The sequence below is a fragment of the Colias croceus genome, chromosome 23 (genome assembly GCF_905220415.1).
Source record: "Colias croceus chromosome 23, ilColCroc2.1".
NCBI lineage: Eukaryota > Metazoa > Arthropoda > Insecta > Lepidoptera > Pieridae > Colias > Colias croceus.
In genome coordinates this window covers 3,808,277-3,824,127 of record NC_059559.1, presented here as the reverse complement: position 1 = coordinate 3,824,127, position 15,851 = coordinate 3,808,277, and the positions used below count along the sequence as shown (strand labels likewise).

At 38.1% G+C, this 15,851-nt stretch overlaps 2 protein-coding genes across 2 annotated transcripts; both read left to right on the top strand.

Annotated features, from left to right (window-relative positions):
• Positions 1 to 7,631: 7,631 nt before the first annotated feature.
• Positions 7,632 to 9,291, top strand: LOC123702564. Its single transcript, XM_045650341.1, has 3 exons — positions 7,632 to 7,873; positions 8,093 to 8,160; positions 9,037 to 9,291. Exons 1-3 carry the CDS (start codon positions 7,741 to 7,743, stop codon positions 9,289 to 9,291), a joined length of 456 nt encoding a protein of 151 aa, XP_045506297.1. The 5' UTR covers positions 7,632 to 7,740.
• A 534-nt stretch (positions 9,292 to 9,825) lies between these two features.
• Positions 9,826 to 15,851, top strand: LOC123702563 (piggyBac transposable element-derived protein 2-like). Its single transcript, XM_045650340.1, has 3 exons — positions 9,826 to 9,893; positions 10,162 to 11,814; positions 15,283 to 15,851. The coding sequence occupies exons 1-3, from the start codon at positions 9,851 to 9,853 to the stop codon at positions 15,849 to 15,851; spliced, it is 2,265 nt and encodes a 754-aa protein (XP_045506296.1). The 5' UTR covers positions 9,826 to 9,850.

The window sequence follows — 15,851 nt, the reverse complement described above, 5'->3', positions numbered from 1 at the left end:
AAGCTTTGCGCAAAATGAAAATAGCAGCCATTGATTTTAGTCTTAGGGAAAACATGTTTAATAGCAGACATAGCTGCTTGTTCAAAGTCAAGTATAAATAATTGGGGTGAAAATTGGGGAATTTGACTTTTTATTAATTTAAACATAGTTATGTACGTATTTTTGTTTTTGTTCGGCAGTAAGGCATAAATAATTGGTATAATATTATTGTATGTGTCATTACTACCTAAATCTACATGTAAACTATATAATTGATTAAATGGTTTTAAACAAAATTTGAACGTCCCATCACATAAAATTGTTAAATTTGGATTAGTTAATATTTTTTTACAATCTCGATTAGCGAAAATTATAATTCTACTGGGTCCATTACTGTAATCAGCTAATAAAAAATGTTGATATCTTTCGGGCACAATTATTTCTTTGATAGAATTAAAACATATTTTTTGTACACCAAGTGATTTATTTCTTTTACGATGGAGCTTATGCTTAATATTTTCCAATGTAGGTATTTTTTTAATGAAATCAATGCCACTATCCACGAGTCCCGCAACAGTTTCCCGATAAGCTCTTGGAATTGAAATAGTATAATCAGACTTGATTTGTTCACAGCACTTGTTAAATTGTATTTCTAATTCGTTTGAAGCAAAATCCGGCTCGCAGTCATGTTTGTCATCCCGTGTAATGGTATTATTATTGGCAATAATTAATTTAGCTTTACTTTTTTTTCTTTTAGTGCAATTCCAAACACAGGAACCATCTTTATTTCGCCTTTTCTCATGGTATCTATGGCCTGCACGAAGAAGCACTCGTTTGCCTCGTTGCGATGTTACTATTTGCCACTGGATACAATTTTGTGAATTATATAAATATAATTAAATAAATATTTTCATGGCATCTATATATATATGCATCAGCCGCGGCAGCCTAATTACACATTACGCTACTAATATGAACCCATTTCTAATAAAAGCCTTTGAGTTTTGCTGGATGATTAAAATAATTCTAGTAATTTGAAATCTAAATTGCTAGTAATCTTAAAATATGTGCATACTATAGCGCATACTATGTGCAACAAAACTTTTATATTAAAAGTAATGTTAAGCAAAGCAGAAGTATATTCTTCATCAAAAAGGTCGTATTGTAGAGTATTGCACAAATCAAAAATATGTTATCGCAATTATTGTATAAATCTAGTTATCCAAAAAAAAGAAACAGTAAATTTAGAGTAATCAATTAAGCGCTATAAGTTAAGCATATATTTTTAAGGTTTAAGAACAACTTTATTTCTCATAAAGAATACATAAATTCACTTACTGAGAAACAATTTAGAAACTAAAATTAACAATTGGAGTGCACAGAGGTACTTATATTAGCACGAACAAAAATGTAATGACAATGTAATAACGACGCCACAAAATGGCGGCCGCCAATAAGAGCAGATATAGCTTCTTATTGAAATTTCTTTAACGTAATGTAACGTAATTCTAGACGAAAGGGTAGAATATTGCAAAAAAATAAAACTAGGCGAAGCTAAATGTGTCATTGCAAAGTATAACAATTACATAGGTAGTTTGGATAAGCAAAGCTTAGGAGAGGACGAGCTTATTGTTTTTAAAAAATATTGTGAGGATTTAAAGAAATTATTTGCGGAAATTACTGAATTGTGTCAAATTTCAGAGAATTGTAATAGTTTTTCAACAATGGATAAATTTGACCTAAAAGTAGCTTTGAGCTTATTGCCAGTAATGAATGATGAATTGTCTAATTTACGACAACTTATCGATGGTATTGAATACGTGTTGTAAGTTGTAAGTTGTAAGTTCGGTTCTAAATGAGTGACTCATCAGTCGCATTTGATATCTTTTGTTTTGAAAAGCCGTTTGTCACAATCGGCTAGGCTAAAATTACAGACGTCACAAAAAGAGGCGAGAGAAAATCTTATATCTAGTAAATTGAAAAGAAAAGAAAAGTATGATCGTAATATTAATCCGGTTACTTATAAACCGAATGATTTAATTTTAATAAAAAATGAAACAGGCAATAAGTTTCAAAACATATATTTAGGTCCATATAAAGTAGTAAGGGAATGTTCACCCAATGTAGGTGAAGACGGGTCGAATCAGTTGCGCCTATACAACCTCGACGATTTGATGCACACTTACGTTGTTGCACCTGGGGACTAGTCATGGAGGGTAGCGGGATCCGAGGCACGGTTCACCGCTGGCCGACCGCTAGTCAGTAGGGGGCCCAAGTAGCGTGCTAGCCACATGTGAAAGGCTGCCCCGCCAACTAGCGAAAAATCCCAAGATGCGCCATAGTGCCGGTTGGCGACCGGACGAGAGGGCCCTATGGACATCCTTGGGGGGGCTCGGGCGTCCCCGCAGTCTCCAGACTAGTCCCCATAAGTGTAGCTTCTGAATGTGCGTCTCAGGTCTAGAAGTATAGCGCCTCGATTCACTGCCGTCTTCACACCTATTTCACTCTCCATTAAAATAATGAAAAAGACAAGGTACAAGAAAAACGTTGTACAGCGGCAGCACTCCCTCTCGCTGAAAGTAGACCTCACTAACATCAGAGGTCTACACTCCAACCTCGTTGCAGTCCACTTCCATCTAGAGACTAGCAAGCCTTGTATCTTGTTCCTCACGGAGACGCAGATTAGATGTCCGTCTGATCAGGCGTACCTATCGTATCCCGGCTACACCCTGGAGCATAACTTTAAAGCTCGGTCAGGTGTGTGCGCGTACGTACGTGACGACATCTGCTGTCGGCGTCTCCGTTACCTTGAAGACCCCCATTTCTCTGTACTTTGGATGCTGGTGGACACAGGCCTAGAGAAACTCATCTATGCTTGTGTCTACCGAGCGCACAGCGGAGACCAGGAGACGATCAGGCTCACAGAGTACCTAAGTGAGGCGGCGGATGCTGCTCAACACAAATACCCTTCCGCTCAGCTAGTGCTTCTGGGGGATTTTAATGCCCACCACCAGGAGTGGCTATACCCATACCAGTGCACTGACCTCGCTGGGAGAGAGACGCGTAAACTCGCTATAGCGTTAAATCTCACCCAGCTGGTTCAAGGAGCGACGCGGGTTCCTGATGTTGAGAGCCATACAGCCAATTGCTTGGATCTTCTGCTGACAACCGATCCAGACCGTTACTCGGTAGCGATTTCATCGCCGCTTGGCAGCTCCGACCACTGTCTGGTGAAATCTGTATCTGTCTACTCGCCGCCCGACCCCAGTCCCAGGGGCTCGCGGCGCGTGTGGCGATACAAGTCAGCAGATTGGGACGAGATGCGTTCTTTCTTTGCATCTTATCCCTGGCGGCCTGTTTGCTTTTCTTCTGAAGACCCTTCAACCTGTGCGGATGCTGTGACTGATGTGCTGCGGCAGGGAATGGAATACTACATTCCATTCTCCGATGTAGCCACGTCCAGCAAAGCTCAACCCTGGTTCAGAGCTGAATGTAGACGCGCTGAAGCGTTTAAACATGAGGCATATCTAGCCTGGGCTGATGCTCGACACCGCAAGGCCAAGGACGTATCTGAGAAGAAGAAAGCCTTCAACCGGGCCGCCAAGTCCTGCAAAAAGGCTCTACGGAAAGCTCGATTTGACCACGTCAGCCGTATAGGGAACAAACTGGCTTCTTACCCTTCTGGTAGCAAAGCGTTTTGGTCCCTGGCAAAGTCGGTTGAATCGAATTTCTGCCGCCCCTCACTTCCTCCACTGCTGAAACCAGATGGGTCGCTGGCTCACACTGCCACGGAGAAAGCGAACCTACTAGCTACTCTGTTCGCAGAAAATTCACGTCTAGATCCCGCAAGCGCCAAACCTCCCAGTCTACCTGGATGCGAGGTGAGCATGCCAGAAATTCGCATCCGTCAGACTGAGGTTCTGAAAACGCTGCGAAATCTTGACGTGAACAAAGCTAGTGGCCCTGATGGGATACCAGCCATAGTGCTTAAAACCTGTGCGCCTGAGCTCGCTCCTGTCTTGACACGCCTCTTTCGCCTTTCGATGATGACTGGAAAAGTACCGAAATCATGGAAACTTGCCAACGTGCAGCCTGTGCCCAAAAAAGGCAGTCGTGCCGACCCCTCCAATTATAGGCCAATTTCAGTCACGTCCATACTCTGCAAGACTATGGAGCGTGTACTGAACAGCAGGCTAATGGCGCACCTAGAAGCGAACGATCTACTCAGTGACCGCCAATACGGATTTCGCCGAAATCGGTCCACTGGGGATCTTCTAGCGTGTGCCACCTATATCTGGAGTGAGGCCATCGAGAATCATGGTGAGGCACTCGCAGTCTCCCTCGATATCTCGAAGGCCTTCGATAGGGTCTGGCATGATAGTCTTATTGGCAAGCTTCCATCATACGGTCTGCCTACTGGTTTTTGCGCATGGATCTCAGATTTCTTGAGAGACCGGTCGATTCGAGTAGTCGTCGACGGTTGCTCGTCCGACCAATTGGCTATTAATGCCGGGGTCCCTCAAGGATCAGTTCTCTCCGCAACACTATTCCTGCTACACATTAACGATCTGCTGAAACCCGGTATCTATGGGTACGCAGACGATAGCACCGTTGTGGAGAGATACGCATCCAGCGCGCGAGCCAGTACGGCACAAATCCAGTCTCTACGGGAGGCGATGGTCGAACGCATGAACTTGTCCTTACAGGCAGTCTCCGAATGGGGCGAGGCCAATCTGGTCAAGTTCAATGCGACCAAGACCCAGGCGTGTCTATTCACCGCTAAACGGAGTCCATTCAACCTAACTCCGTCCTTCCAAAGTGTATCCGTACCGATAACTGACCACCTCGAGCTTCTTGGTATCACCTTAACGCCTACTCTCAACTTTGGTTCATACATCGAATCAAAAGCCCAAGTAGCCTCAAAAAAGCTTGGTATACTGGCAAAGGTGAGGCAGTATTTCAGCCCGGGACAGTTGCTCAACCTCTATCAAGCACAGGTCCGTTCGTGCATGGAATACTGCTCTCACCTCTGGGATGGATCTGCCAAATACCAGCTGGAGACACTTGAGGCGATAGAGAGGCGTGCCAAGAGGCTAATAAACGACGATGAGCTAGTAGGCAAAAAACTCCAGAGCCTCGCCCACCGCCGCAGAGTGGCAAGTTTATCGGTTTTTTACCGGATACACTTTGGAGAGTGCGCTGCGGAATTGCACGACCTAATTCCGCCATCCCCATTTTTCCATCGTTCGTCGAGGCGCACAGATTCCAGGCATCGCCACATGGTTGACGTTCCATGTACCCGGACAAAGCGGTTTGGATCGTCATTCTTTATTCGAACCGCTAGGGACTGGAACATGCTTCCTGAATCTGTGTTCCCCGACGAGTACAATTTGGAGGTCTTCAAGAGGAGAGTGAACAGGTACATTTTAGGGAAGCGCGCTCCATCTTAGGCCACATCTCAGCTTACCATCAGGCGAGATTGTGGCCAAGCGCTCCCCTATTGTACAATAAAAAAAAAAAAAAAAAAAAAATGTAGAAATAATTAAAGATAATAAAAACTATGTTATTCATAAAAACAGAACAAAAATGTATTTTGAACCAATTACCTAATAATTTTGTTATGAGTTTATAATATTATGTACTATTTAGTTTGTAATGGAAATAAATATGATAATATTATGACATTGTATTGTATTGTATTGTAACATAAATACTAAGTGGTAGTATGTAAGCTAAAATAAAATAAATTGTTCGTATTTATTTTTTTTTTTTTTATTGCGGTGGAGATGAGATGTACCTAGTGAACAAATTTAGCTATAAGTACTAACTATAATAATATCAAGTATAATACACGTGTAACCTAGTTTTGTATCTATTAAATAAGGCATGTTTTATTTCAAATAAACAGTATTCATTCAGCAGTCCTAGAGTTTCAATCCTCTCCCGAGGCACCACCTTACAGGACGAAATGGCGATTAGGCAACATTTAACATGGGATGGGAAAAAAACGGTGGGCTACGTTGATGTTGGCGACAATTTAGATTCGGACACGTCACTAATTGCAAAAGAAGCCCTTGTTTTCTTGGTGACTGCTATTAATGGCGCTTGGAAGCTCCCAATTGGGTACTTTTTAATAAATGGCTGTAATGGTGAGAAAAAATGTGCCCTTGTAAAAGCTTGCGTTAATCTGCTTGTCGAGTGTGGAGTCGAAGTCAACTCCTTAACATTTGATGGATGTCCATCAAATTTTGCCATGGCAAAAATATTGGGTGCTTCTTTAGACGTTTATGACATAGACAATATCAGCCCGATTATCAAAGTTGAAGAACACAACATTGTTATCATTCCTGACCCTTGCCATATGGTGAAATTGGTGAGAAATACTTTTGCCGATAAAAGAAATCTTACGAGCGGAGAAGGTAAGACTGTATCTTGGGAACATATAACAAAATTGCATCAGCTTCAGGAGTCCGAAGGTGTTCACTTAGCCAATAAACTGAGAAAACAACATGTAGAGTTTAAGAATCAAGTAATGAAAGTCCGTCTTGCAACTCAAACATTTAGTAAATCAGTGGCACAGGCACTTCTCTTTTGTAAAGAAGTCCATATAGAAGGTTTTGAAAATATCGAATCCACCGCAGAGTTTATACAAATAATTAATGATATTTTCTATATAATGAATAGCAGGAAACTGTTTTCTTATGGATTCAAACAGCCTATCAGTACGAACAACTTTTTAAAATTTAAAGAAAAAATTGATGAATTCATGAAGTGCATTAATAGTCTTAAAATAAATACGGATCCAGTTCTAAAATCCGCCCGAAAAACGGGTTTCTTGGGGCTAGTTTGCTGTCTTAAATCGTTAGAGATCCTGTACGAGAAACTAATCAATGCTCCTAATGCGCCTTTAAAGTACATATGCACATACAAACTTTCGCAAGATCACTTGGAAACATTTTTTGGATCCATTAGATCTAAGGGAGGATACAATAATAACCCCACGGCGTCACAGTTCAAAGCAGCTTTTAAACGGCTGTTAATTCATGGGGAAATTAAAAATTTAAATAATTATGGGAACTGTATCTCATTGGATGATATTAGTATTTTAAATGTTAGCAATAACAATTATACCAACAAGATAAACGCCACTAGTTTGTTAATCTATGACGACGATGACGATGACGAGATTTTACCAGTGGACCTTCCAGAAAGTCATGATTATTTATTAGATGACAAACTTACTGAATTTTCACAAGAAGTGACCATTTATATTGCTGGTTTCATAGTAAAAAAGTTGAAAAAGCTAGCTAGCTCTTCTGTCCACTGTAAAGTTATCTAGATTAATTGCATTGAAGGATGTTGGTGGGCTGAACTATCCCTCAACAGATACAGTAAATATTTGTGTGTACTCAGAAAAAGTAATGAGATTATTTTTGAATTCCCACGAGCCTAGCTTCATTAATGAGAAAACGATGCCAAAATTAGTTTTAAGCGTTTTTAAACATTTTGCCACCAGAGACACTTTTTCCAAAATAAAAAATCATATACATGACCAAAATCCCTTTGACAACCACTTCGCCTTTTCGCATTAAAAGTGTACAATTACCAAAAATATTCGAAATTGAGTTAATATGCGGAAACATTTGGTATAGTGCGTTTCACGGAAGAGTTCCCCTGCCGTTATGTTGGCATACCTGACTGTCAAAAATACAGAGATGTCAAGGTTTTCCGAGATTTATAAATGTTTTAGAGATTGGCATCATGCCGCATACGCTTAGAAGTGGTGAAAGAGAAATGGTTTTAAAAGTTAAAACATTTTGTGAGAGTGAAAAACGTAACAAAGTGCCAATAATTCCATTAGAATGTGTACGACGTCGAGTCGCCGCCATGACAGGTTAGTAAAATAGGGTTACCAGCTAAAGGATCCTAAAGTCCTATTCTATTATTATTATTAAAGTGTAAACTTATATTTGTTTTTTTACTTTACTTTACCGATAACATATAATACCAATCACTAATACTCCGCCGTCAACTTGACTCGCCCAATGTGCTAATTATTAAAAAATGCCTTAGATACTTATAAAATTATTATATTGTTTTTTTTTTGTTTTAGGCATTTCTGAAAAAACCGTTTCAAAAATCACGAAAGAAGGTGAGGTTGCTGCCCTTACAGAAACAAAAATTTCAACACCGGGCAAGCATCGTCCTAGAGAAAAAAAAATAAAGCTTGATGACTTTGAACTTTGTGCTATATGTCACAAAATTCACGAATTTTATGTCGTGAAGAAGGAGTTGCCCACTCTTACTAAATTGTTGCATGAAATGCGAAGCGAAATTGACTTCAAGGGTAGTCGTACCTCATTGTGGCGAATCTTAAAAGAGTTGGGATTTTATTTCAAAAAATGTAAATCTAAAAGAAAGATACTGATGGAAAGATACGACATCGTGGCATGGCGCCATAGTTATGTAGAAGAAATTCGAAGCAATCGTCTCAGTGACCTACCACGACCAGTCGTCTATTTGGATGAAACATACATTCATTCCACATACTGTGCCGGTAAATGCTGGCAAAGTGAAACTGAGGAAGGGGTTTTGTCTTCAGATTCAAAAGGCCCAAGATGGATCATTCTACATGCAGGCGGTAAAATGGGTTTTATACCCGATGCGCAGTTGATTTTCAAATCTCAAACTAAGTCAGGAGACTACCACGATGATATGAACAGGGAAAACTTCATGAAATGGATAAAAGATAAGCTTTTGCCAAATCTGCCTGCGCAGTCAATAGTGGTAATGGATAATGCGTCGTACCACACGGTAGCGGTAAATAAAGCACCCACCATGTCAAGTACAAAATCAGAAATGCAAGAATGGATTGTGAACAAAGGCCTTGCATATTTACCAACTATGGTAAAAAGTCAATTATTTGAAATTATCAAAGAACACAAAGAACCACCTGTCTACGAAGTCGATTTAATATTACAAGATCATGGGCATAAAGTGGTAAGACTTCCTCCTTACCACTGTGACTTGAACCCAATCGAGCTCATATGGAGTCTTTTAAAAAGGCGGATAGCAGAAAAAAACGTGGGTCAAGAAGCAAAAAATATAGTCAAAATAACCGAAGATGCATTTCGTAGTATCACACCAGAAGAATGGATGAAAGAGTGCTGTCACGTCGAGAGCATTGAAGACAAGTACTTTAACGATGGTATAGCTGTTGATAATGAAATAGATCGATTTATAATCGCAGTAGGGGATGACAGTGATACTTCAGATAGCAGTGACCCTGGAGATAGTGACAGCATCAGGTGAGGACAGACACTATATCAGGTGTAGGACCGTTGGAGGAGCACAATTATTTTAAAAAATAATGCCTTTTTAAAATAAATATTTATATGGTTAAATTACAGGAGTTTCATTTTGATCGTGTACGTAATAAAATTGATATTTCCCACGCATTCATATATAAAGGAAGACAACATCTATCGAAAATATTTTGTTTTTAATAAAAAATGACAGAGAAAATATTCTCCTTTCTTCCTAGCCTTATCCCGTATCTTACGGGGTCGGCTGCCTAATGTAGGAAATCTCCTCACTATTAGGTAATAACAATCTTCGCAATCTGGCAACACTAATTCAAGCACTACCAACATAACGGCAGGGGAACTCTTCCGTGAAACGCACTATATCACCATTATTTTTCTATCCTCCTCACTGAACTTGTACTACCTATAGAACATAAAAATACAAAAAATCTTGCGAGTTAAATATCCACGTCACGTCAAATAAAAACCCCTAGCGACATCTATTGAAGGTTATTGTAGGTATAGAAAAATATTTGACAGCTCAACTGAAGGTCAATTCTGCCAAAATGGCTTCGAGATCCAGACGTGTCGAGCCGCGCTCGGGCATTGGTAAGTTCAATCTTTCTGAATCTTATAAAAATGTTGCTATTTCTATCAAAACTTATTCAAATTACGTTTTCGAATAGCAGATTTAGTTTGATTTGTCAATATTTACGCGAATTCTGCCATGATTTTCTTTTCATTGGGGATAAAAATTATATGTCCTGTATTTAGGAATCATGCAGACTGCTACTTTTGAAATAATATTGTTATGTCCTGTGTATAGGTACCTGTAAGGGAATTATGTAAATAATATTTTATTTGATATTTGTTTTAGCCTGTTCTGACGATACCGTGCTAGCATTACTAGAAGAATCTGATGTCGATTTTAGCAGCGACGATGATACCCAAGATCCCACATATAATGAACCCACGGAAATGGCTACACAAGAGCGTCGAAGGTATGATTCTAGTGATTCTTCTGTAAATTCAGACTCCCATGATGTTGTTGAGCCACCATCGCCGGCTTTATCGAGTGGATCTATAATACGCCAGGCCACTGGCTCTGGTTTACGCCGAGCAAGATCTTCTCGTCGCCCTCGAAGGTCAGCTCAGCCAACCTACAGACAAATACCGTCTCAATCTCAACCTGATGTTGTGGATTTATGGACTGGAAATTTTGAACCTCTCGAAATAAATCTATACGAACCAACATACGTGCCAAATTTCGACCATGGATGGTCATACGAACAGTTCTTTGAACGTTATATAGATGAACAAATACTTATAAAAATTGTAGATTGTACAAACAGAACAGCAGTTCATGTAAAAGGCAGGTCACTTGGTCTTACAATTAAGGAATTAAAAGTTTATATTGGAGTGACAATGATTATGGCTTCATTGCAATATCCTCAAATAGACATGTATTGGTCGTCTAAATGGAAACAGCCTATCATTACCTCAGCTATGACACGTCTGCGTTTTTACGCAATTAGAACGTCGTTAAAAGTGGTTTATGATCTTGATGTTACCGCCGAAGAGCGTCAAAAAGACAAGATTTGGAAAGTGCGTCCCCTTTTCGAGAAAGTACGACAAGGATGTTTAGTTCAACCTCGCACAGCAAAAATGTCTATTGATGAAATGATCATTCCGTTTACTGGTCAATGTTGTATTCGTCAATATAACCCTAACAAACCTAATCCCTTAGGGTTAAAAGTATTTGTTTTAGCAACGCCTCAGGGAATGGTTATAGATTTCGAGATATATCAAGGAGACACAACTTTTCCAGAAATTAGACAGATGGGTTTTGGTCTTGGAGAAGCAGCTATTCTTCGGCTGACCGAAGCACTTGTCCCTGGTCACCACATCTTTTTTGATCGCTATTTTACCACTATCAAATTGTGTGATGAATTATTGAATAAAGGTTTTCACGCGACTGGAACAATTATGAGAAACCGATTGCCCAAAAACTGTATGATGGAAGAAGATAAGATTTTTATGAAAAAGCAACGTGGTTATTGCGAAATAAAAACACGAGCAGATGGCAAGATGGCAGTGACACGTTGGATGGACAATAAGCCCGTCGTGATGTTGTCAACGCGTTTATCTAATACACATGCAGATGAGTGTGAAAGATGGTCGAAGAAAAACAAAGTGTATGAACGTGTAAGACGCCCCGAAGTTATCAAAGAATATAACGAAAATATGGGGGGTGTAGATTTAGTTGATAGAATGCTAGCTGTATGCCCTTCACGTAACAGAACAAAAAAGTGGACAATACGAGTAATATCTCATATGATAGACTTGGCTGTTGCTAACTCATACCTTCAGTTCAAACAGAGAGAGAAGAAAAAAGGCGTTAAAAACGTTATAGGCATTCGTGAATTTAAGATGGAACTTGGTGAAAAGTTGATTGCTGATAACTTAGATTCTACAGATACAAATGACCCTGCTGATGAGTTCGAAGAACTTTTACCAAAGCACAAGAAACGTAAGACTACTATAGTTCCTTTACCAACCAAAGCTATTCGTCAAAAAAAAGCTAATCACATGCCACAACACAGCTCAAAGCAAAATAGATGCAGAAATGAGGGTTGTTATAAAAAAACTACAGTTACCTGCAAAAAATGTGCTGTGTATTTATGTTTCACGGCTCAGAGAAATTGTTTTGAAGCTTTTCATAATCCATAATTATTATATAGCTACGCAAATGGCGTCAATTTTGATTGTATGCTAGATAGGATTCTATAACTGTTGATGACTGATTTATTGAGACTGATTTTATGTACAATTATCAATAAGTAATGTTATAAAAATATTATCTGTTCAAAATAAATAACGAAAAAGTTAAGTTTAAAGTTTAATAATATGTTTTTTCAATAAAAAATTGAGTACTTTATAGGCTTATCTTATTTCATTACACAATAATATACTCACATTGGCTGTAATTGTCTTGTATGCAGAACATAAAATAGTCCTGAAAATATAAGTAGCCTGCATCTGTCCTAGTGGCAGGACATAAGGAAAAACTCTTTGTTACAGGAATAGATTTTTTTCAGTAATTTTTCAGTTAAAAAGTAACCCCTAAACAGCTTAAATCCTGAATATGAATTGAATCTGACATAAAAAGTGGTCCCTGTAGTGAGGAGGCTATTAAATACTGACAAAACAGCGTAGTTCAACAAAAACTCGCTAGATAGCGCATTGTTTAGTTTTAAATTGACAGAAGTAAGATTTTGTGTCGCGCGAATACTGTACAATTTTTAGTTACGTTCAAACGACCGACCTGTGCACGTGTTTATGTCCCTTTAAAACTATACAAAAACGAAAGTTTAACCCCAAGGTAAGCATTCTATTTCATTAGTATTATACAATCTCAAAATTGTATATTTATTGCTATAAATGTATGGTAAGGTTTGAATTAATTCTCTCTTTAAATTTGTATAATTCTGTAATTGTACAGTTTTTGTGATAAAATATGAATAATACTGTCCCGATCTTTAACATTAAAACTATGTTTTTTTTAAATTGTATACTGTTTTAGATATTTTGTGTGGAAAGTTATAAGTATTTTAATTTAAAATTGTCTACTTTTTATCATAATTCATCATACTATCATTGTACTGCCTACATTAATGCATTAGATTTTCAGAAGGAAGAAATTAAAGATTGTAATGAAAACCACCTGAAGGAAAAAGAATTGTCACGAATAGAAAAATAAAACGATAAAACAGAGTCCCTAAGTAAATCATCATTAATTGTTGCGGTTATTGACTTAGGTACAAGCGACATTGTCATGTCCAAAAGGCGAAATTTCAACATTTTATTATGTATCAAAATTGAATTCCTACAACAGCTTTACCATCTATGATTTGAAAACAAAGGATGTAGAATGTTATTTTTGGCACGAACAGCAATGCAATAGAGGCGCGAATGAAATTGGAACCTGTGTGTATGATTATATTGTGTACGAGAGTAAATGGAGACGTTGATTTAATTTTTTACAGTGACAATGTGCAGGTAAACAAAAGAACAAATTCTTTATAAGTATGTGTATGCATGCGGTAGCAACGATTCCCAGTCTTAAAACAATAACGCATAAGTTTCTTATTAAAGGACACACTCAAAACGAAAATGATTCGGCCCACTCGGTAATTGAGAGAAATATGTATTCAAAAATCACTAAGATCTGGGCCAATATACAGCCCAGATCAATACGTTTCATTGATCAGAACCGCAAAAAAGACTACACTCACTTTAAAGATTTCAAAGCTCTTAGTAATGATGTGGGGCGCAATTATAATAAAAATACTAGTAATGAAACTATAAAGATGAATGACATGAAAATCTTAAAATTCACTAAGGAAAATCGCGGTTGCTTTTTTTATAAAACTTCATATTATAGTCAAGAAGATTTTAAAATGGTAAAGGTTGGACCCACCGCTGCAAAAGGCCTTCAAGATAATTACCGTTTTAAGGCAGTATATAAGGCGTCAATTAAAATTGCCGATCCGAAAAAAAAGGGTTTATTAGCTTTAGTTAATAAGAAAACTATTCCGGAATATTATCGTCCATTTTATGAAACTCTGTAATAAATATTTAACAAATTGAGGCATCTAAAAACAAACACGGCAATCTCCATATTTTGTCAAAATTGAACTGTCAATGCAGGATTTTTTTATCTGTGATTATCTCTCTACTGAAAACACCATAAGTAACACAGCAAAGTCGGCAATGTCCCATAGAAATAAGCTTCCAAAAGTATGATTCTAATACAAACATGGCAATCTCCAACGTCATGCGTTTCAATGTTGGCATTCTCCAAGACAGCCAATCAGAGCACGGCATGTGGACGCCATTGTAGTATTGTTTGTATGGTGACGCGGACGGTCTTGTCGTGTATTGTGTTGTGGTATTTTAATGATTTGAACTGTTTTTCGCTAGTTATCTATAAAATCAGCCTAAGCATATCTTATTATGGAGCAGACAGCATCGCCCTGTAATTCCAAACATACGAGAAAACGTAAAGCTGAGCCAGAAAAGTGGAAGAAAAATTTGGCAAAAACAGCCCGGTAAGTATGCAATGATTAACCCGTTTTGATACTTTTTAAAATGAGCGAAAGTTTTGTAAGTAAATGAGAGAGTAGGTTTGTCCGTGTTCATCTCCGTAACGACTATGGCTGAAACTTCGATTATACATCAGGACTAACACAAGTTAATTTTTGTTAGTGTAGGTTGGTACCCTATTTTGGTTAATAATAAGTGGATGCGAATTTTTTATATAAACTGAATCATTACTCGGGAGTTTTTTTAATTTAGTTTAATTAACTAATTTACTTTATTTTCAATGTTTTGTAGTAAATTTTTACAGATTCTCATCTAATTTTGTCTGTCTCTGTCATCTGTTTCAGTTACTCTCCGCGGACCTTACCGACTAAACCACAATGTAAACATAATAAAAATGCATATCAGTGCGACACACTGACTTTACGAGATTTGCAAGCTTTTCACGCATCTTTTTATAAATACAAAGACAAGGAAACTCAAGATGCATTCCTGCTCAAGTGCTGCCATGCAGAACCCATAAAAAGAAAAAGACCAAAAAATAAAAAACACACAGAAAAGAAATCTCAAACCAAATTTACTATCTACAGTAAATCAACGAAGACCCGTGTACGAGTATGTCAAAAGGCCTTTCTGCAAATTCTGGACATTACTAAACATAGAATTCAGTATGTTATGAGAAAGTTTTTAGAAACAGGAGAACCAGTAAAAGAAAAAAGAGGAGGCGATCATAAATCACATTTATTTATGCGTAAAAAGGAAGCGGTCATGGCTTTTATCAACTTATTTCATATTGATAAAGCACACTATTGTCGCGGAAAATCTCAAAGACATTATCTGGCAGCTGAACTAAGCATAAACAAAATGTTCAAACAATACAATGCCCAACAAACAGAAGAATGTTTAAGAGTTAAACATGGGTTTTTTAGAAGAGTTTTCAACAGAAACTATTCACTTGGATTTGGAAGTCCTAGAACAGACGTCTGTTCAACATGCCTACAACTTCTCGAGAAAATTAAATTGGAGGCTGATGCAATTAAACGGCAGTCACTTATAATCGAAAAACGAGTACACAGCCTCAAGGCAAAAGCGTTTTTTGCATTGGTGAAGGAGGAAAGTCCAGATATAAAAACTCTCTCATTTGATTGCGAGAAAAACATGCCTCTGCCCAAGATACCCGACCAGAGCACTTATTACTCCCGCCAGATATATTTATATAACTGTACTGTAGTTGAAGGGAGCTCCAAGTCGCAACTTACACAGAATAACGTTTTTGCATACTGCTGGACGGAAAACGAGTTTAACAAAGGTGCAAATGAGATATCTTCAATTGTATATCACAGACTTATGAACACTGACTTATCTGAAGTTCAAACAGTAAGATTAATAGCAGATGGATGCGGAGGGCAGAACAAAAATTCAATTATGTTAGCAATGTGCTCCAAGTGGTTGGTAGAAACCTAG